This window comes from Tursiops truncatus, chromosome X (genome assembly GCF_011762595.2).
Source record: "Tursiops truncatus isolate mTurTru1 chromosome X, mTurTru1.mat.Y, whole genome shotgun sequence".
Taxonomy (NCBI): Eukaryota; Metazoa; Chordata; class Mammalia; order Artiodactyla; family Delphinidae; genus Tursiops; species Tursiops truncatus.
This window is the reverse complement of record NC_047055.1, coordinates 115,253,575-115,273,808: the sequence shown is the minus strand read 5'-3', so window position 1 is coordinate 115,273,808 and position 20,234 is coordinate 115,253,575. Positions and strand designations below refer to the sequence as shown.

Sequence of the window (20,234 nt, the reverse complement as noted above, 5' to 3'; positions counted from 1 at the left end):
TGGTGTGACGATCCATTCTTCTGTTGATGGACATTTAGGTTATTTCCAGGGTTTGGCTGTTATGAATAAGGATGCTATGAACATTTGTGTGTGTCTTTTTGTGACATTGTTGTCATTTTCCTGACACCTAGGAGTGGAATTACTGCACCTTAGGGTAGGTGTATAAGAAACTGCCCCAGTTTCACCAAGTGGCTGCATACTCCCACTGGCAATATATGAGAGTTCAGTGCTCCTTGCCAGCAGTTGGTACTCTAGTTTCTTTCTTCAGTGTTTTTAATCTTAGCTATTCTATTACATGTGAAGTGACATCTCCTTGTGGGCACTCTTTTGTTCTTGAAACATTGTTTTCTAAGTTTCTGTTGCCCCTTCCTACATCGTGATCCTTAAACTTGGATTTATGCATTTTCAGAAAGCAGCTTAGCTGCTAGGACAATTTTCTAGGAATACATTTTTCTGGGGTTGTTCTCTGTCCAAGACCCTGCCATGATTCCTGGCTAATGGGGTGTATGTGTATGTTTTAAATCAGACTGAGCATCTTTGGACCAGTCTGTGATTCAGAGCCTCTCTTCTGCCTCTCTTCTGGGCTCCTGCTAGCTTCCCTTGCTGGATGTATCTATAGCTTATGCTCATTGGGTAAGACTTACGTGTCAGGCATTGTTCAGAGTTCTTTATGTGCACTATTTTCTACTTACCACAACGCTCAGGGGCAGATACTGCCATCTGTATTTTATCTATATTTTAAAAGATGATGTTTAAATCGCAGTAATACTTCTTCCCACTCAACCTGTTTCTGGTCTCCAGAGGCAACTACTTTCTATCCTTTTTTAAAAATTGTTTATTTTTTTAACTGAAGTACAGTTGATTCACAATGTTTCAGTGTACAGCAAAGTGAATCAGTTATACATATATGTATATGTATTCTTTTTCAGATTCTTTTCCATTATAGGTTATCACAAGATATTGAATATAGTTCCCTGTGCTATGCAGTAGGTCCTTGTTATCTATCTTATATACAGTAGTATCTGTTAATCTCAAATTCCAAATTTATTCCTCCCCTCCTTTGCCCTTTGGTAACCATAAGTTTGCTTTCTATGTCTGTGAGTCTATTTCTGTTTTGTAAACACTTATTTATTTATTTATTATTTATTTATTTTTTGGCCTCTCCACACAGCATGTGGCATCTTAATTCCTCAACCAGGGATTGAACTCGCGTCCCCTTCAGTGGAAGTGCGGAGTGTTAACCACTGTACCCCCAGGGAAGTCCTGTATCACTTTTTTAGATTCCACATATAAGTAATATATTTTTCTTTCTCTGACTTACTTTGCTTAATATGATAATCTCTGGGTCCATCCATGTTGCTGAAAATGGCATTATTTCATTCTTTTTTATGGGTAAATATTCCATTGTATGTATATGTGTGTATATATATATAAATATACACACCACATCTTTTTTTATCCAGTCATCTGTTGATGGACATTTAGGTTGCTTCCATGTCTTGGCTGTTGTGAATAGTGCAGCTTTGAACATTGGGGTGCATGTATCTTTTCAAATTAGACTTTTGTCCAAATATATGCCCAGGAGTGGGATTGCAGGAGCATATGGCAACTCTATTTTTAATTTTTTAAGGAACTTCCATACTGTTCTCCATAGTAGCTGTACCAATTTACATTCCCACCAACAGTGTAGGAGGGTTCCCTTTTCTCTACACCCTCTTCAGCATTTATTATTTGTAGACTTCCTTTTTTTTTTTTCTTTTTTTTTTTTTTTTGCGGTACGCAGGCCTCTCACTGTTGTGGCCTCTCCCGCTGCGGAGCACAGGCTCCGGACGCGCAGGCTCAGCGGCCATGGCTCACGGGCCCAGCCGCTCTGCGGCATGTGGGATCTTCCCGGACCGGGGCACAAACCCACGTCCCCTGCATCGGCAGGTGGACTCTCAACCACTGCACCACCAGGGAAGCCCCATTTGTAGCCTTTCTGATGATGGCCATACTGACCAGTGTGTGGTGATACCTCATTGTAGTTTTGACTTGAATTTCTCTAATAATTAGCGATATTGAGTATCTTTTCATGTGCCTGTTGGCCATCTGTTTGTCTTCTTTGGAAAAAATGTCTATTTAGGTCTTCTGCCCATTTTTTTATTGAGTTGTTTGTTTTTTTGATATTGAGCTGTATGAGCTATTTGTGTATTTTGGAAATTAAGCCCTTGTCAGTCACATTGTTTGCAGATATTTTCTCCCATTTCACAGGTTGTCTTTTCATTTTGTTTATGGTTTCGTTTGCCGTGCAAAAGCTTTTGAGTTTAATTAGGTCCCATTTTAAAATTTTTGTTTTCATTACTCTAGGAGACAGATCCAAAAATATATTGCTCTGATTTATGTCAGAGTGTCCTGCCTATGTTTTCCTCTAGGAGTTTTATAGTGTCTGGTCTTATATTTAGGTCTTTAATCCATTTTGAGTTTATTTTTGTGTATGGTGTTAGAGAATGTTCTAATTTCATTCTTTTACAGGTAGCTGTCTACTTTCCCCAGCGCCACTTATTGAAGAGACTGTCTTTTCTCCACTGTATATTATTGCCTCCTTTGTCGTAGATTAATTGACCATATGTGCATGGGTTTATTTCTGGGCTCTCTATCCTGTTCCATTGATCTATGTGTCTGTTTTTGTGCCAGTACCATACTGTTTTGATGAGTGTAGCTTTGTGGTATAGTCTAAAGTGAGGACGTGTGATTCCTCCAGCTCCATTCTTTTTTTAAAAATACATTTATTTATTTATTTTTGGTTGCAATGGGTCTTTGTTGCTGCACGTGGGCTTTCTCTAGCTGCGGCGAGTGGGGACTGCTCTTTGTTGCGGTGCATGGGCTTCTCATTGCGGTGGCTTCTCTTGTTGCAGAGCACAGGCTCTAGGTGCGAGGGCTCAGTAGCTGTGGCTCGCGGGCTCTAGAGCGCAAGCTCAGTAGTCGTGGCGTGCAGGCATAGTTGCTCCACGGCATACGGGATCTTCCCAGACCAGGGCTCGAATCCATGTCCCCTTCATTGGCAGGCAGATTCTTAACCACTGCGCCACCAGGAAAGCCCTTCAGCTCCATTCTTTTTTCTCAAGATTGTTTTGGCTGTTTGGGGTCTTTGTTTCCATACAAATTAAAAAAAAATTTTGTTTTAGTTCTGTGAAAAATCCATTGGTAATTTGATAGGGATTGCATTGAATTTGTAGATTGCCTTGGGTAGTGTAGTCATTTTAACAGTATTGATTCTTCCAGTGCAAGAACATGGTATATATTTCCGTTTGTTTGTGTCGTCTTCCGTTTTCTTTCATCAGTGTCTTATAGTTTTCTGAGTACATGTCTTTTGCCTCCTTAGGTAGGTTTATTCCTAGGTATTTTATTCTTTTTGATGTGATGGTAAATGGGATTGTTTCCTTAATTTCTCTTTCTGATACTTCTTGGTTAGTGTATAGATATGCAACAGATTTCTTCATATTAATTTTGTATCCTGCTACTTTACTGAATTCACTAATGTGCTCTAATAGTTTTTTGGTGGCAGCTTTAGGATTTTCTCTGTATAGTATCATGTCATCTGCAAACAGCGGCAGTTTTACTTCTTCCTTTCCAATTTGGATTTCTTTTATTTCTTTTTGTTGTCTGATTGCTATGGCTAGGACTTCCAAAACTATGTTGAATAAAAGTGGTGAGAGTGGGCATCCTTGTCTTGTTCCTGATCTTAGAGGAAATGCTTTCAGCTTTTCACCATCGAGTATGATGTTAGCTGTGCGTTTGTCTTATATGAGCTTTATTACATTGAGGTATGTTCCTTCTAGGCAGAGGCAACTACTTTTGACTCTTATAACCTGTTTCTTGATATCTAATGTCTTATCTTAAAATCAATGTCTGTTCTACTTTTTCCTATACATCTTATTCTGATGTATCAATTCTAGGTATCTTCTCACTTAAGAGCATGGGCTGTGATGTCCGTCTCCTGGGCCTAAAGGTAGACTTAGTGGGCCTACATTTCTAATTTCTGTCCATTTCTAGCCTCTGTGACTATGGGTATTTTGCTTTTCTCAGCCTCAGTTTCCCTTATCTGTGAAATGGAATAATCTCTGCCTCAGAGGTTTGCTCTGTGGATGAAACGAGGAATGTTATATAAACATCTGTTCCTAGCATAACTCGTGGCACATTGTAGGTGCTCAGATATTCCCTCATATTTCCTTTTGTGTCTCTAGAATCTGGCACCCGTTTTATTTATATTTATTTATTTATTTTGCGGTACGCAGGCCTCTCACTGTTGTGGCCTCTCCTGCTGCGGAGCACAGGCTCTGGACGCGCAGGCTCAGCGGCCATGGCTCACGGGCCCAGCCGCTCCGCGGCATGTGGGATCTTCCCGGACCAGGGTACGAACCCGTGTCCCCTGCATTGGCAGGTGGACTCTCAACCACTGCGCCACCAGGGAAGCCTCCGTTTTATTTTTGAAGCTCTTAAGTATTCTTGAAAGTCACCTTCTGGATATCATTCATTGGGTGACTGCAGATGGGGAGTCTTTATGGGGCAGTTAGTTGTGGTCTCTGTTCTAGTTTGACACGAATCTCAGAGTGATGAAATCTTTAGGGTTCATTTTATACTCCTCCCCTTGGAGAAAGGTGGTACTTCTAGTTCCTTATTCAGCCTCTTATAAGGGGATCTAAGAATTGTTTATTTTGCATTGAGTTGCATGTTTCAGGCTTTATTTGGGAGGAAGGAGAGTAGAGGCAACGAGCCTTTTACCTTTTACCTTTTTACCTCCTGAGTTCAGCTTTAGTTGAGGAGCGAGGCAGGAGTCAGACTGATGGTGGCCTGAATATCAGCTGTGGTACCAGTAGAGCTGATTGGAGCACGTGTCTAAGATTTGCGACCAGAGGGCTTTAGACACTCATCTTTCCAGTCACAGGCAGGTGTGGACAACTCAGGCTTCCCACAGGAGTAGGAAGAGAAAATTTGCCATTGAGGCCAGGCTTCTCCAAAAATGACCCACCGTGCGGCTGAGTGTTCAGGCTTTATTGATAAGATGTGTTTGTCTCTTCCAAGGGAAGGAAGACCCTTGTTGGTGAGGGACTGGAGCCATGGGCCAGGCGCCCTCCCTCCACACGTGTCCCTCCTGAGCAGTAGAAGCTCCCTCCCTCTGAGGGGAGCCAGAGGCAGAGGCATGTGAGGTCAGCTTCCCAGGAGAAGCTCATGACCACTGGTATCGCAGCCGTGGTACAGTTTGCTGTGGTTCAAGCCTCCTGACAGGAGTTAAATTTGATGTTCCATCTAAATGGAATGATCTTAAAAATCCTTCTTTGAGGGCAGCACCTGCTTACCATGTGAGGCTTATTTAAGATTTGGACTGTGTGTTCTCTGTGTATGTTTCTTTTGCAGGTTTTGTATTTTTAATACATTCTTAGCAGGGTCAGGAAATCCATGTCATGGTTTGCCAGGCAGTGATTTTGATGTTTTAATGTAATTTAATGTGTTATAATACTGTGTTCCAGTTCCTTGGAGGAAATACAAAGAGCAGTTGTGAGCCAAGAGTGGTTTGTTGTTCTTAACGTGCTGTTATACCTTCTTTATTTTAAAAAGTTCAAAGTACGCTGAAGGTGATGCCATTTTAGGCTGCTCTGCTGTCTCTACCTAATTTTATTTATAAGAAGCTACAGAAAAAAGGCATTTTACTTGTTTATATACTTCCAAAAACCTGAACTGTTAACCCACAGAGATCAGAAATGGTTTCATTTTAAGTGATAATTTCTCCTTTCTGTTGGAGCTGAATACTACCTGGTTACATTTAACTTTTCCTACCATATTGGCAAGGTTGTTATTAAGTGTTCTGGAAATAAAAGGAATGAAAAAAATGCATTCATTTTGGTGGCTTAAAACCTTTTCTTAAAGGTAGCAAAATTATTTTTAGTTTGGTTATTAAGTGATAAGATAATAAATATAAAATGCATTTATTCCTTTTTGTAGTTTTCTCTACTTGGTTTTACATTCTTTCCGTTAAGGAAAAGATAACAGTGGCATTTATTTTCAAAAATAAAACAAAATAGGGGCTTCCCTAGTGGCGCAGCGGTTAAGAATCCGCCTGCCAATGCAGGGGACACGGGTTCAAGCCTTGGTCCGGGAAGATCCCACATGCCGCGGAGCAACTAAGCCCATGCGCCACTACTACTGAGCCTGCACTCTAGGGCCCAGGAGCCACAACTACTGAGCCCACGTGCCACAACTACTGAAGCCCACGCGCCTAGAGCCCGTGCTCCTCAACAAGAGAAGCCACCACAATGAGAAGCCCATGCACCGCAACGAAGAGTAGCCCCCGCTCGCCGCGACTAGAGAAAGCCTGCGTGCAGCAAGGAAGACCCAATACAGTCAAATAAATAAATTTTAAAAAAAGTATTAACAAAATAAAATAAATGACAATGTTGATTCTTAATGTTCAAAATGCATATTCCTTTTCTTCTTTGGGGGTGTGGATGATGAATGGAAGCCTTTTAAATAGCAGGGTATATGTAGAATTTACCTTATATTTAGAATTTGAACCCTTAAAACATGGCACTTTTCTTTCTTTCTTTTTTTTTTTTCTTTTTTTTCTTTTGCGGTATGCGAGCCTCTCACTGCTGTGGCCTCTCCCGTTGCAGAGCACAGGCTCCGGACGCGCAGGCTCAGCGGCCATGGCTCACGGGCCCAGCCGCTCCGCGGCACATGGGATCTTCCCGGACCGGGGCACGAACCCGTGTCTCCTGCATCAGCAGGCGGACTCTCAACCACTGCGCCACAAGGGAAGCCCATGGCACTTTTCTAACTACTCTCATTATTTTTTATCCCAGTTTAGATTCACACCATTCCACCTTTCTAATTTATTCCTAATCTTAACCTGATATAAATATTTTCCTGCCTTATCATGAATTGGGTGACTGTCTTTAGATTGTTCAGTTAAATTGTACCCAGGGGCACCAAGGTTTGTTTGTCTTAGGTTGCCCTATCCCTGTAAACTCTAATTCTTTTGCTAATTCTTCCCTGAAAAGCAGACACTGTAGCAATTTGTGTGTGAAATCATAATTTTTGGGTGGAATCTTTGTCTACCATGCTGACTTTCCCTCCTGCTGTTTCAGCTCCTTATGAAGCTAGACAGCCCCTTGTCCAGCCTGAGGGACCCTCGTTGGGGGGCCCAGGAGCCAAACCCCTTCGGCATCAGGCTTCCCTTATCCGGGTAAGTGACGCTGCTGTGGGGTTATGCCAGTGGGAGACTTCGGGGGTATGGCTTCTTGATGGCCCTGTTTTTGTTTGTTTGTTTGTTTTGTTTTTGTAAGCAGGACATAAAACTGCCCCCTAATGCAAATATTGTACTTCTTGTTCTGTTGCTTATGTATTTTCCTAAATCGTTTCTACTGTGTGTGTTTCTCCCCTTCTCAGTGTCTCTAGACTAATCCGGGCTGGTTCTTAGTCTTTGGTATGTCTAAAATGCCCTTCCACCTTTATCTGCTTAATCAGTAGGCACCTCCTTCAGGAGGCCTCTACTTTTTCCAAAACAGCCTATCTTATCTCTGCCTTATTCTTTAATATTACTTATTCAGTGCATAGTTCGCTATTGCCCATTTTGTTTTGTGCCTCCAGTTATACTGCAAGCTTTGGAAGGCAGAGGTGGTTCTCCTGTATTTTCTCTCAGTGCCTAGTTCAATGCTGTTTGGAGAACAGTTATTTTACAAGTGGCAGCAACTAGTTTCCTGTTTGTAATCGATACCATATGGCAGAAGCACAAGTGATCTCCCAGTTTCTCCTGGCTACACCACAACTTAGCAAATTTCAGCTTCCCTTTCTCCAGTGTTTCCTTTGGATAAAGAGCTCTTATTTTTTCCCGTGTCTGCAACTGTTATCTTGTGTAGTATTTCTGAGTCCTATGCTGGTGAAGTCATAGTCCCAAAAAAGGGTGTATGTGTATGTCAGCATGAGAAAAACCCTGAGAAAACTGGATTGGCTGTTTGATTCTAAAGACAAGAGGAAGTAGGGTGGTTTGTATAACATTTCAATTGTCCAACTTAGGAAGGAGGATCATTGATGCTCAGGGATTTCTCACAGTAGACCGGTGATGTCAGATAGTCCCATAAAGAAATGGGCTGGTATTCTAGAAGAGAATAAACAAGGCAAAGGGAGATTGAGGTGTTCACTTTATAGCCTCTGGGGATGTGGCTCTGTGTTAGGCGTGGTACAGAACTTAACTTCTGAGGTAGAACTCTGTGTACAAAGAATTTTCTTAAAGGTGGTAGATAATTCAGCCATATGCTGTGTATTTGTGTATAATTCTTCCTCCAACTATCAGATCTAGGTATTGTTGTATCTCTTAGTATAGATGAGGTAACTGGCCGAGAGAGGTCAAGTCATGGGTCTAAGGTTTCATTCATAACTAGTAAGTGGCAGAGCCAGAATTCGAACCAGGCCTGCCCAATGTCAAAACCTGCTCTTTCAAATACTTTCCTATATACATTAGAGTCCCATGTTACAAGGAGGCTAGGTTCTAGAGTTGCTGTATAAATAAACATAGGGTGTAGTAAAAATATTCCTGAAATTCCCTTATTGGTACCTAGGTCCAGTAGAGCTCAGTTTTACCCCCAAGTTGGAACAGACAGTTGTTTCTTCAGCTGAGCCGCAGATGGAGTAGTTGGCTGCATTTAGAGGTCCTGTGGTACAAAAATACGTGTTTTTAAACATGAGAATCACACCCACTGTGGAGTGATGGTTACATTAGGAAAGGTATCGGAGGGACTGGGATTCATGTAAAAAATCTGTGAGGTGTGGCCATGCATGTTTCTACAGAGTCTGTTCTAGTGCTGTGGAGACCACATCCTGAACTGTTAGAATGACGGTCAAACAAGCAGTAAATCCCGAACCTCGCCGTGGTTGGATGGGGCTCACTGGGCCCCTTCTGCGTAGCCACCTGGCTGAGATGGCCATGGGCTCTCACTTGGACTGGTGTCCTGGGACTTCTCTTCTAATCTCTAGGTCCGTTTTTCTGCTGGTAAACGTGCTTCTTGAGCGCTTCAAGCAACTAATGTTTACTAAATACCTATTAAGTGCCAGGTATTGTGTTGAGAATACAAAAATGAGGTATAACACATCCAGTCCCTGCCCTCATGGAGCTTATAGACTCTTGGAGGAGATGGCCATTGATCAGACCATCACAAAGTAAATATATAATTATGATATGTGGTGAGTGGAAATTACAGTGTGGTTTGAGGATGAAAAATGGCGGCGGGAAGTTAGGTCCTGGCCTTGGCAGGCAGGGGCTGATCAAGGAAGGCTTGCAGAGGGGAGTCACACTCCAGCTGAAAGGGAAAGCGTTGAACCATGTTAACCAGGTGGGGGGTGGGGCGGGGGAGAGCAGGCAAGAGGATAGAGGGAGCTGTGCGTACAAAGATGTTTTCTATGAGCTTAGCACTTTATACACACCTCTCTTGCAGTGCTCAGAGCTATCTTATGAGGTAATTCCTGTCATCCCATTTTTCAGATGACAAAACCTGAAGTATAAAGACCTTACTTAGTTTGCCTTCGATCACAGCTAGGAACTGGTAGGGCTAGAGTTCAAACACTGGACACGATTTCCTGGCCTTTGTCTCAGGAACCGCATGGATGGTGATGTCATCTGTTAAGCCTAGAAGCCCTGAATGAAAAGCTAGTGTTGGGAGTATTGAGGCAAGATCATGAGATCGGTGTTGCATATTGGAATTTGAGCTTTAGAGACAGCCAAGAGGACGTGTCAAGGAGTTGGTAGGATATATGGGGCTGGAGCTCTGGGGAGAGCTGGGGCTGGATAGAAGTATTTGGCAGCCAATGGCCGTTAGAAGGACTCATGGGATTGTGCAGAAAAGCCAGACACGTTCTCACCCAGGTCCAGGCAGACTCTGCATGCCCTTGGGCAAGTTCCTTCTCTTTTCTGTAACACGAATGAGCTGGAATGGATTTAACAGACCATTGTAATACTCTGCAGCAGTCTGATTCCCTTAATGTTTGTTTGGTGTCAGTGTAGGTCCCCCCTCCTGTTTGGAGCATTGCCTTCTGTTTAAGATGAGAGCAAGGGGCCTTTTTCGGGACAGCAGTCTGTGGTTTTCATGGCTGATGTGTTTTTCTTTCTTCAGTTCTTAGGTTTCCTTCTTACTCCTTTCAGCTTGGTTTGGTTGAACTCCATGTCCCAGACAGCAAAATGCCAACCTGAGTTAGCCATGTAGATGAGAGGATGTAAAGTGGAAGATTTTGGTGGTAGGGGATTAATAGGGATTGGGTGTGATGCCAGGCTGGGCTGGGGTCACTCATTCCCCATGTTGCCATGTGCTTGGGCTGATGGCAGCCTCGCTCTGTCCTAGCTTCCTCTGTGGCCTTGTATTCAAGTCCTTCCTGCCTGATTGGAAGAGGAGTGGCCTCTGGGAACGGGGGAAGGCTTTTAGGGACTCTGAGTCAGCAGTGTTGCAGCTCATGGGCTTGGCATTTCAGAGGTGCTTATGTGGAATTCAGTCCCAGCCATTGGAATGAACAGTCTTAGTATTTTCGCACTTTTGATTTTTTCGTTCAGGTGTTGGATGTTTTTCCCCTTGAAATTTCAGATACTGAGCACATCCTATGTTGGTGGGTGGTTGACAGTGGTGTGTAAAGAAATGGTAAATAATCTTCCCTGCTTCTCTGTCGTGGTGTGTTGATAGGTCATTTTGTGGTTTACTGTTCACAAGTGATCCTAACCACGTAGGTCACGTAGTCGTTTGTGATTTTGCTGGCGTGGGTTTAGAATTGACCCTCCTGCTCCCATTGTCCTCTCTTGGTTTGTCTCCTGCTTCTGTGACTGCCTCTTCCTAAGCTTTTTATTTCAATTTCCCTCCTTCACCTGCCCCTTGCGTGTTGGGGATCCCTGGGTCTAGTTCTCACTCTGTTACTATTTAGCTACATGGAGCCTGATGGCCACATCTCACCACCTGCCAGATGTCTTCACTTGAATGTCCCACTGTCACTTTTTTTTGTTTTTTAAATATTTATTTATTTATTTATTTGGCTGCCCCAGGTCTTAGTTGCAGCACGTGGGATCTTTGTTGCCGCGTGCGGAATCTTCGTTGTGGCATGTGGGATCCTTTTTTTTTTTTTTTAAATGATAGTTGCGGCATGCGAACTCTTCGTTGCGGCATGCATGTGGGATCTAGTTCTCCGACCAGGGATTGAAATGGGCCCCCTGAATTGGGAGCATGGAGTCTCAGCCACTGGACCACCAGGGAAGTCCCCCCACTGTCACTTTAAACATGTCTTTTCCCACAAAAGCAGTTCTCACCCTCCCGCCCCTGGCTCCACGCCCCTGGCACGTGGGCCAGTACACGGCTGGCTGTTTCTGATGCCCCTCTCATCCCGTCTGCCCATCGGCTACTGAGTACTAGCCATATCACTTTCTAAATACCTCTCTCCATTGTCTGTTTCTCTGCACTTCCTCAGTTCATGCTGCCCTCTGTCACCTAATCTAATCTGTCAGCCTCTGACTCTTTCTTCCTGCTTCCACCACTGGCCTCTTCAAATCCGTTATCCTCGTCTTGGACAAAAATCATCCTAAAAAACACGAATGTGATCCTCCTGCCCCCTTGATTGAAGCCTGTCCCTCTCTGCCCACTGCTCCCAGCAGATCACCCGCGGCTCTCGGGGCGCTGGTGTCGGGCCCCTGCGCACCCCCGTAGCCACAGCAGGCCCCGCACAGCTGCCCAGTGTTTCCCACACAGTCAGTGTTCTCTGCATGGGAACCTTACTCTTCAGCCTCGGTCTTATCTTCTGGGTTTTCTCCTTTGTCTCAATTCATCTATGCTTTTTCTCCATTGATAACACGAAGTGTGAGAACTTTCTAATATTTCTTGTACGTGTGAGGTTAACGTATTTTCATTCTTAAAAAGCAGTTCATTGCTCGTCTGCTCATTTATCCGTGAGGATCAGCTGGAGGGATGGGCGTCTGATCTTTCTTGGTTTTCCTTCCCAAAGGCAGCCAGTGTGGTCTGTTTGTTTTGTATTATCCTGGGAATGTTTTATGCGTATATGAGCAAATACAGGTATTCTTATATATCTAATATATGCAGTATACCTTTACCTGGTTTTAGGGAGACTGGTTTGGGAAATGCAATTTCCTTCCAGCCAGATCCCACTAAAAAATATCTTTTATTTTAAACCAAACACACTTACTTTTTTTTTTTCCACACTTACTTTTTAAACCCAAAACATACATGCTGTGATTTTTTTTTTCTCTTTATGGAAGGATGAACTTAACAGTCTTTTGGGGGCAAATTCTCAATACTTGGTGCTCTTCTTATTTCAAAGACAAAATAATGACAAACAGAATTTAGAGAACTTTATCATCGTGCCATTCTAATTGGGGGTTTGGCTATGTTTTCAGTGAAAGTTTTCTGATGAACAGGTATAGGAGGAGATGTTAGACATTGGTAGCCAGCCACCATATAAATCTAAAAGTCTGCAACTTGAAAAACATGTATTTAACTTAGTTGTCTCCTTTTTCCCCTCATTCTCAGTCAATCTCAATTTCTTGCCGTGCCCCCCTACCCTACCCCATAGGTACTTATGGCCAGAGATGGGTACGGTCTGCTCCTTTGGTCCTTTTGGTGTGGATCTAAATAGCAAAGACCGTGTCATGGGTGGTGAAAGAAATGAATACCCCCACGCTCTGTTGGAGTGGTGTTGGCATAAATCCGGAGAGAATTGATAGTCACCACAAGTGAATTGTTCATTCTAAGAGTTTTGATGGGAACAGGGAGAAACAGTCTTTCTGGGAGGCTGACACTGCACTGAGAGAACTTTCTGTGGTGGGAAAGCTATTTTATAGGTAGACTGGACCAGCATGCCAGGAGGACAAGGAGACTAGAAACTAGAGATTATTGTGGCGAAGGATTGGGGTGGGATGAAGTGAGGTGGCTGAGAGTTGAGTCATAAGGGAGCTGGTGCTCCGAGTTTGGAGCAGAAAGAAGCAGGAAGCAAGTAGGGCACACCAGGTCCTGCCCCAGCCTCTGTGGTTCCCTTCCCTGATGCTCAGCCCAGGGGGATGATCCAGGAGGTAGCCAGCCCGTGGCGGCTCTTTCAGGGTCTGGGATGTCCCTAGCAAGGCATCATTTGGCCTGTGTGTGGGTTGGGTTTTTTTTTTCAGTAGGGCCTCAGGCCTTTCCCCCTTACTTAGGAATCTTTCCCGTCGCCCCTTTTCTGCGAGCTCTGACTTTGCCCCCTGTGAAGCTCCCCGCGTCTCCTCCAGCACCGGGCCACTTCCACTAGTCCTCAGGTTGCAGGCCGACCACGTGCCGTTCTCCCGAGTGGCTGGAGCCCAAACACCGCCTAGCGATGATCTCCCTCCTCACTAGGCGGCAGCCAAAGCGCCCGAAGATTTTGGTTGCTTGTTTCAGATTCTGCAGTAAACACCATGCTGTTATTTTATTGGATCATGGGCTGTGAGCTTTCAAATACTCTTGTTCTTCAGAGCAATTAAAAATTTTTTAAAAATGTAAAAAATTCAAAAGATACAAAAGAGTACAGAGAGAAAAGTATCCTTCCCACTCTTTCTCCCAGCCATCCAGTTCCCCATCCCAAGGCACTTGACATGACCCATTTCTTTTGTATCATTAGAGGATTATTTTATGCATATGCAAGTGAATATAGGTATTCTTATATGTAATTATATATAATATATGCAAAATATATAGTTCCACTTTTTTACATGTGTGGTAGCGTACTACACATCTGTTGTGCACTTTGCATTTTTTTACTTATCAATAAGCTTTAATAACAGTCTGTAAGAGTACATAGAGTATGTCCTCATCTTTTTGGTTTTATCGAATGCATAGTAGTTCCTTGTGTACATCTGCCAGAAATCATGTAACCAGTCCCCTCTGATCAATAGCTAGAACTTGCAATCACAGTGTTTGTATATATGTAGGAATAGTTCCTAGAAATGGAATAATTGGGTGAAATGGCTACACATTTTAAATTTTTGGTAGAGATTTTCAAATTGGAGGCGGTGGCCATTTACACACTTACTAACAAATGTGTGAAAGTGTATTTTCTCATACCCATGCAAACGCAGTGTGCTAAGCAACTTAGGGATCTTGGCCAATCTGATAGGTGAAAAATGAAATCTTGGTGTAGTTTTAATTAGCACTTCTTTTGTGTGGTCGAGAGGAGGTCCTGGGCCCCTGATGCCCTTAGAGGAGGTTAGGGACCCCACTTCTTTTTGGTTCTGGAGTGCCCCAGGCCCACTGGCACTGATTTCTTGTTTCTACCTTTATGGCAATAAAGTTGAATTAGCTTATGGCTAGAGATTAGGGCTGGGAAAATTTTCTGTTTTAGGGATGGTAAAAGTCACCACAGTGTGTGTGTGTGTGTGTGTGTGTGTGTGTGTGTGTGTACCTCTCAGCATTGCTCAGACAACTAAATTCTCTTCCTCTGACTGAAATGGAAGGGTGAGGGGAAAGGGGGGAGGAGGAGGAGGGAGGGAGGGACAGCAGGGAGGGAGGGAGAGGGTATATGTGTGTTTGCCTTTGTGTGTAACAGGAAGAACTGGTTTGATAAAATTTATCGGAATGCACGTGACTTGCTCTCGGTTTGACATCTTGTTTTACCAGATTTACTCCCTATTTGATTTGAAACCCTAGATGGAGTTTGGTCATCTCCTAAGGGGTGAAAGGTTGATGTGTTCTACTTCCCCAAATCTACCTAGAACACACAGATATCCCAGTGGTCACTGTTATTACCACAAAGAGGTCCTATTTTTCATAGCATCCAGCCTCTTTTTCCTACTTATTTCCTTCATCTACTTATTATTCTTTTTCAGATTTTCTATCCCTTATTTTTGAAACGTTTTATTGAATGATACTGAAATTTGCTTTTCTCAGCCTAAATCTTTTGTAGCTGTCGCTTATGGTATTCCCCAGGTGCTCCCCATGTACCCACACTTCTTAATGATTAAAGTGATGGCAGTCACCTGGTTTCTTCACTGGGCGACACTTCTACATGAAAGGCAAAAATGTTCTGTGTTATGAGATGAGAATAGTGAAGAGATACTGGATCGTTGAAAGAAATGTGACTCTAGGATATAAGAGGAGGGTGCCTGTGATAGAGATTGAAGGATGTTTATGGGACAAAGATATTGATTCAGTAAATATCATGACTGATTGGGGTGCCGCCTTAAGGCCTTTCAGAATCCATGCTTAGAGGCGGTGGGGAACGTAAGAATGGTAGGTTGGTACACATTAGGATTCTAGCATCCATGGGGTTAGACAGGTTGGTTAGATGAAAGCAAATAAGCACATTTTATTTGTGGGATCAGTGTTGCTTTTCCACCCCAGCTGTGAGCATTTCATTAAAGGCTTATGGTGTCCAGAACTTTCCTGCTAGTAGCTAGGGCCCGCACTGATTTGGTAGACAAGGTGCCTCTGAATTAGCCTCTTGGATATAACTGAAAACACCCAGTTGAACTCCTGGTGTCAGAGAGTACTTTGTAAAGCTGGAAGGGAGTGTGGTGTTTGTTTCCTAGGACCCTTTGGTCTCAGTAGATAGTGTGGTGTGAACAGGAAAGGCTCTCTTACAGGGGCACCATTTTACCCCTAAGCGCATCAGTGTCCCCCGATCTCAGGGCAGCAGGCGATGTCATGCTCCCCATCATCTGTCCAGCAAGAGGCACTGCCGACAGAGTGCTTCTCCGGGCCCCGTGCTGTGCCGGCCTCTTCAGTAGTCTGTGCCCTTTCGTCCTCCCAGCAGTCTTGATTGCAGGGTGGACTGCCTGCCAGATTGTGTCCTCGACTCATCCATTGGGAAGTACTTACTAAGCGGTCTCTGTGGGTCAGCAGCCATGCCAGCATGCCCTGAGGATGACAAACATGGTCCCTGCTGTCGAGGAGCAGTTGAGCGGGGGAGATGGATGGGAATCGCATGATCCTGCCTCTGCATGTATAATGGAAAACTGACAATTGCCCTGAAGGCAAGAGAGCAGTTGGATAGCATATAACAGAGAAATCGGCCCTGGGGCTGGAAAGTGAAGGGAGGCTTCCCTGAAGAAGTGATGCTGGGCTAAGCTGTGAAGGAGGACTTGGAGGGATGGTGCTGGGAGGTGAGGAGAGGGGTGTCTCACACCCCAGGAAAAGTCTGGACAAAGGGCATGCTTCACTGTTGACACCAGAATCTACTCTGACTAGCTGAAGCAAATAGGGATTTATAATAAGGGGTGTGGAGAGCCTGCCGACTCTTTGGAAGGACTGAAAATTCAGACTGTGTTCTGAGATTGCAGGAACAATTCCTAAACCCCACAGCAGAACTGGTAGCTAAGGAAGCCTCGCCTCTGCCGCGAGCAGAGCTGTGGAATGGGGCAACTGCTGCCCTAGCTTTCACCCCGGTGCCCCACCTGCATGACCAAGGCTGACAGAGTGAACGCTGTGTTCCCTGCCTCTTTCACCGTGCGACTCGGTTCTTCATCTGTCTTCCGTGGGCGTGTTTAGTGGAACCTGACTCCAATGTGGCATTCTAACAGCAGAGGTGTTCAGAAGGTGTAGTTTTTATGTAGCCGTTGTCTGCAGTGCAGGGCGTTATGCTAAGAGGGGGTGGAGCCTGTGTCTAGTGAGCCCTTGTGCCCCGTGTAGCATGGAGTACTGGAAGAGGGCTGGCGTGGCTGGAGCCTGGAGTCGTGGGGAGGTGAGGCTGGAGAGGTAGGTGGGGAACTGTTGGCTCAGAAGTGAAGTAAGTGACCCAGGTCTCATGGTGAGTAAGTGACCATCCCAGATTTGAACCCAAACCTGTCTGCCTCCAGAACCTGTACTCTTTTTTTTTTTTTTTTTTTTTTTTTTTTTTTGTGGTACGCGGGCCTCTCACTGTTGTGGCCTCTCCCGTCACGGAGCACAGGCTCTGGACACACAGGCTCAGCGGCCACGGCTCACGGGCCCACCCTCTCTGCGGCATGTGGGATCCTCCCGGACCGGGGCACGAACCCGTGTCCCCTGCATCGGCAGGCGGACTCTCAGCCACTGCGCCACCAGGGAAGCCCCAGAACCTGCACTCTTGTTGCACCTTCAGTCTGTAGCCTCACTCTCTAAAGCATTCCGTGGATTCAGCCTGAGTTCTTGGTGCATCTGTTTCCCATCTGACCTCAGGCTGCCTTGAGTGTTAAGGGGACGACAGTGGGGAAGAGACAGGCAGCCTTGACCTCATCAGCAAGGATGGGGCTGGCACGTTAGTGTAATAGCACCGGAAGCCCTCAACCTCATCCAAGGCTCTTCTTACTGCTGATTTCTTGCTTTCTCCTGTTCTTCCCCTCTAAGCGGAGAGCAAAATCCTGACAATCGAAAAGGAAAAATGCCCTTCTGAGCAGGAGATCTTGGCTCCCGGTGGAAGAATTAGAGACAGTGATTACTCATAAGCATTTCTTTTGTTAATCAAAATAGTGTTAGTGCCACATACTAAAATAACAGCGCAGTGATTTAATATCTGTATTGTATGGCTCTCTACAGGGTTCTTTCCTGATGCGAAAACATGCCAGATGCTTATAAGCAAAAGTTATGTGAGAAATAAGATGGTGCTCTGTCTGTATGATTTAATAGTTCACTGGCCCAAATCTACAACTAAACTAGGTAATGGAGGGGGAAGTGGAAGTATAGGATATTTGTATCCTCAACTCAGATCCTCAATCTGCAGAATTGCGGCAGTATTTTAGGCATTACAGTGAGGTTAGTTCTTAAAAGGAAATGGTGCATGGCTAAAGGATGGATGGATGGTTAAGAGGGGGGAACCACAGAGCTCGCTGAGTGAGTATACACTCTGGACTCCGTTCATGTTCTGACTCTATCATTTACTAGGTGTGTGGTCTTGGTAAGTCACTTCCCTTTCCTTATCCTCAGTTTCCTGTTCTGCAAAATGGGACTAATGGGACCTACTTTGCAGGGTTGTTGTGAAGATGAAAGTAGATCTTGTGTATTAGGTGCTTACAGTGTCTGGCACGTAATGAATACATGTTATCTGACATTCTCTGATGTCTGTGGTGATCATCTAAAAAATTTAGTTTATCATAATAAGCAGCAACTGTGCGTTGCTCATTAGACTCAGAGATTCCTATAGTCTGGGCTTCAGCCTTCTAAGCTGTTGAGATTAGATCCCTAAGTAAGTTTGGCAGTATGTGATTAAAGGCATCTTTGTAAATTTATTTCCACGAAGAAACTGATAAAGTTGAATTGCTTTGTTAGTATTTAATTGTAACTAACTTTGCTACAGGTAAAAACAGAAGTTATTTATTGCAACTTCCAGCGAATCTATAGTATTTTAAAAGAAGCAGAAAAAAAAAGTTTTCTTCCTTCTCTGATTTCATAGGTAAGGGAGAGGGCCCAGCCTTTACACTCTTGGGTGACAGTTGTTTGGTAAGTGCATCTAAACTTCAGCTCCAGTCATTATAGGAGGGCTCAGGTTAACCATTCTGTCTATGAGTCAGAATTGACAGCTTGTCCCATCATTTGTTTATTTTATTTGTTCACTTATTCGCCGAACATCTTTTGAGTGTTTCCCATGTGATAGGCACTTTTCTAGGCTCTGAGGTATAGCTGTTACCAGAATAGACAAAATTTCCTGTCCTCATGGGCCTTAACATTAGAATGAGAGTGAGGTGGGAAACAGTATAAATGAGGCTATAGAGTATGATACGGAACAGTCGAATGTGAAAAACAAAATCGCAGAGCACCACCTCCTTCTTTAGCTCCTTTCTTCATTCCCCATTTCCCAGTTTTTCCCAGTTTTACCACAACCGTCTTTTCTCTTTACTCTGTACTTCCTCCCTGAGAATCTCCTATCAAACTCATATTAACCAAGCATAGAAAGACGGCTGTAAAGATGCATCCACATGCTGTCCCTGAAGACAGTCTTCGTGAACAATCAAATTAGAAAGCTTTTTGGGCTCAGAGCGGTCTCAGGTCTTTAGGTGGTCAGATTACAAAAGGAAGATGGCTTCATGCTTCGTCTTCAATGCAGGAGTGGCTGTGCTGTTGGCGCTAGGCAGGTGTGCCTTTCCTTTGGGCCTCGCTTGAAGGGTAGGTTGGTTGGAGTAACAGCCGCTCTAACAAATACGCCCCGCATTTTAATGACTTCCCACAGCAGGTCTGCTTCTCACTCATCTCACAGATTGGCAGGCAGCTTTCCCCCACATGGTGATTCAGCTGACAGGCTGCTTCTGTCCTGTGGCTGTGCCGCCCCTTCTCAGTGGGCTGATGGGGACAAGCGTAGAGGAGGACCACGGGGTGCTAGGCCTGCCTGGCAGTGGTGCAGGTCACTTGCGCTCCCACTGCATTGGCTAAAACTCAGTTGCATGGCTGTGGCTAATTGCAGGAAGGGCTGGAAAATGTCATTACTGGCTGGGCAGCCACTCGGTGACACCCGTACACCAGGCATGTAGGGCGTGAGTGGTCAGAGGACAGCCACCATAACCGCACATAGAAGCACGGCTATCGTTTGCTGCTTCCCTGACTCTTCTTTTTTCTCTGCCCCATGACGGATCAATCCCCGGATCTTTCTGTAGGCAGCTTAATTGTCACGTGGGCTGTGGTCTAGTCTTACCAGCCTGTGAGCCAGTCTTCCCCTTTAGGGTGGTTGAGTCTTCTCACATCTTTGCTCATGAGATCATGCTCTGATCAGTGGTCGCAGTATGGTGTTCTTATTTCCAAAAGGTCGTTGGCAGGGGAGGTGTCCTCACAGAGTCACTGTGGGCTTGCTAGGAGGTTTTCCTCCCCCAGACAGTTTATTTGCTAAGGCACCAAAAGGATGTTGTTCTAACAAAGATCATCGCACCCTCAGGTGAAGTGGCTGGACTCTAAGGCAGCATTGACAGGAGGCCTCCAGGGTGGGGTTATATTCTAAACAGAAATGTCCTGTGGTTGGAACAATACACACCCCCTTCTTAAGTTCTCCCTGACAGTAGTGCTTCCTTGCAATTCATACTTTACATCTATGTTTGATGTTAAGATACTTCAGGGGTAAATGTCACCTTTTGGGATTTTATTAATAGTATTACTTTTTTTTTTTTTTTTTTTTTTGCGGTACGTGGGCCTCTCACTGTTGTGGGCTCTCCCGCTGCGGAGCACAGGCTCCGGACGCGCAGGCCCAGCGGCTGTGGCTCACGGGCCCAGCCGCTCCGCGGCATGTGGGATCTTCCCAGACCGGGGCACGAACCCGTGTCCCATGCATCAGCAGGTGGA

The 20,234-nt window shown here is 44.6% G+C and overlaps 1 protein-coding gene across 6 annotated transcripts in view; it reads left to right on the top strand.

Moving 5' to 3' along the window:
• The window catches only part of REPS2 (RALBP1 associated Eps domain containing 2), a 232,492-nt gene that overhangs the window by 83,925 nt on the left and 128,333 nt on the right, over nucleotides 1–20,234 (top strand). For all 6 annotated transcript variants that reach the window (XM_019925644.3, XM_019925643.3, XM_019925646.3 and 3 more), the window contains one exon: nucleotides 7,122–7,219. In XM_019925644.3, coding sequence (XP_019781203.1) covers nucleotides 7,122–7,219 — 98 coding nt within the window. The remainder of the gene's footprint in view (nucleotides 1–7,121; nucleotides 7,220–20,234) is intronic.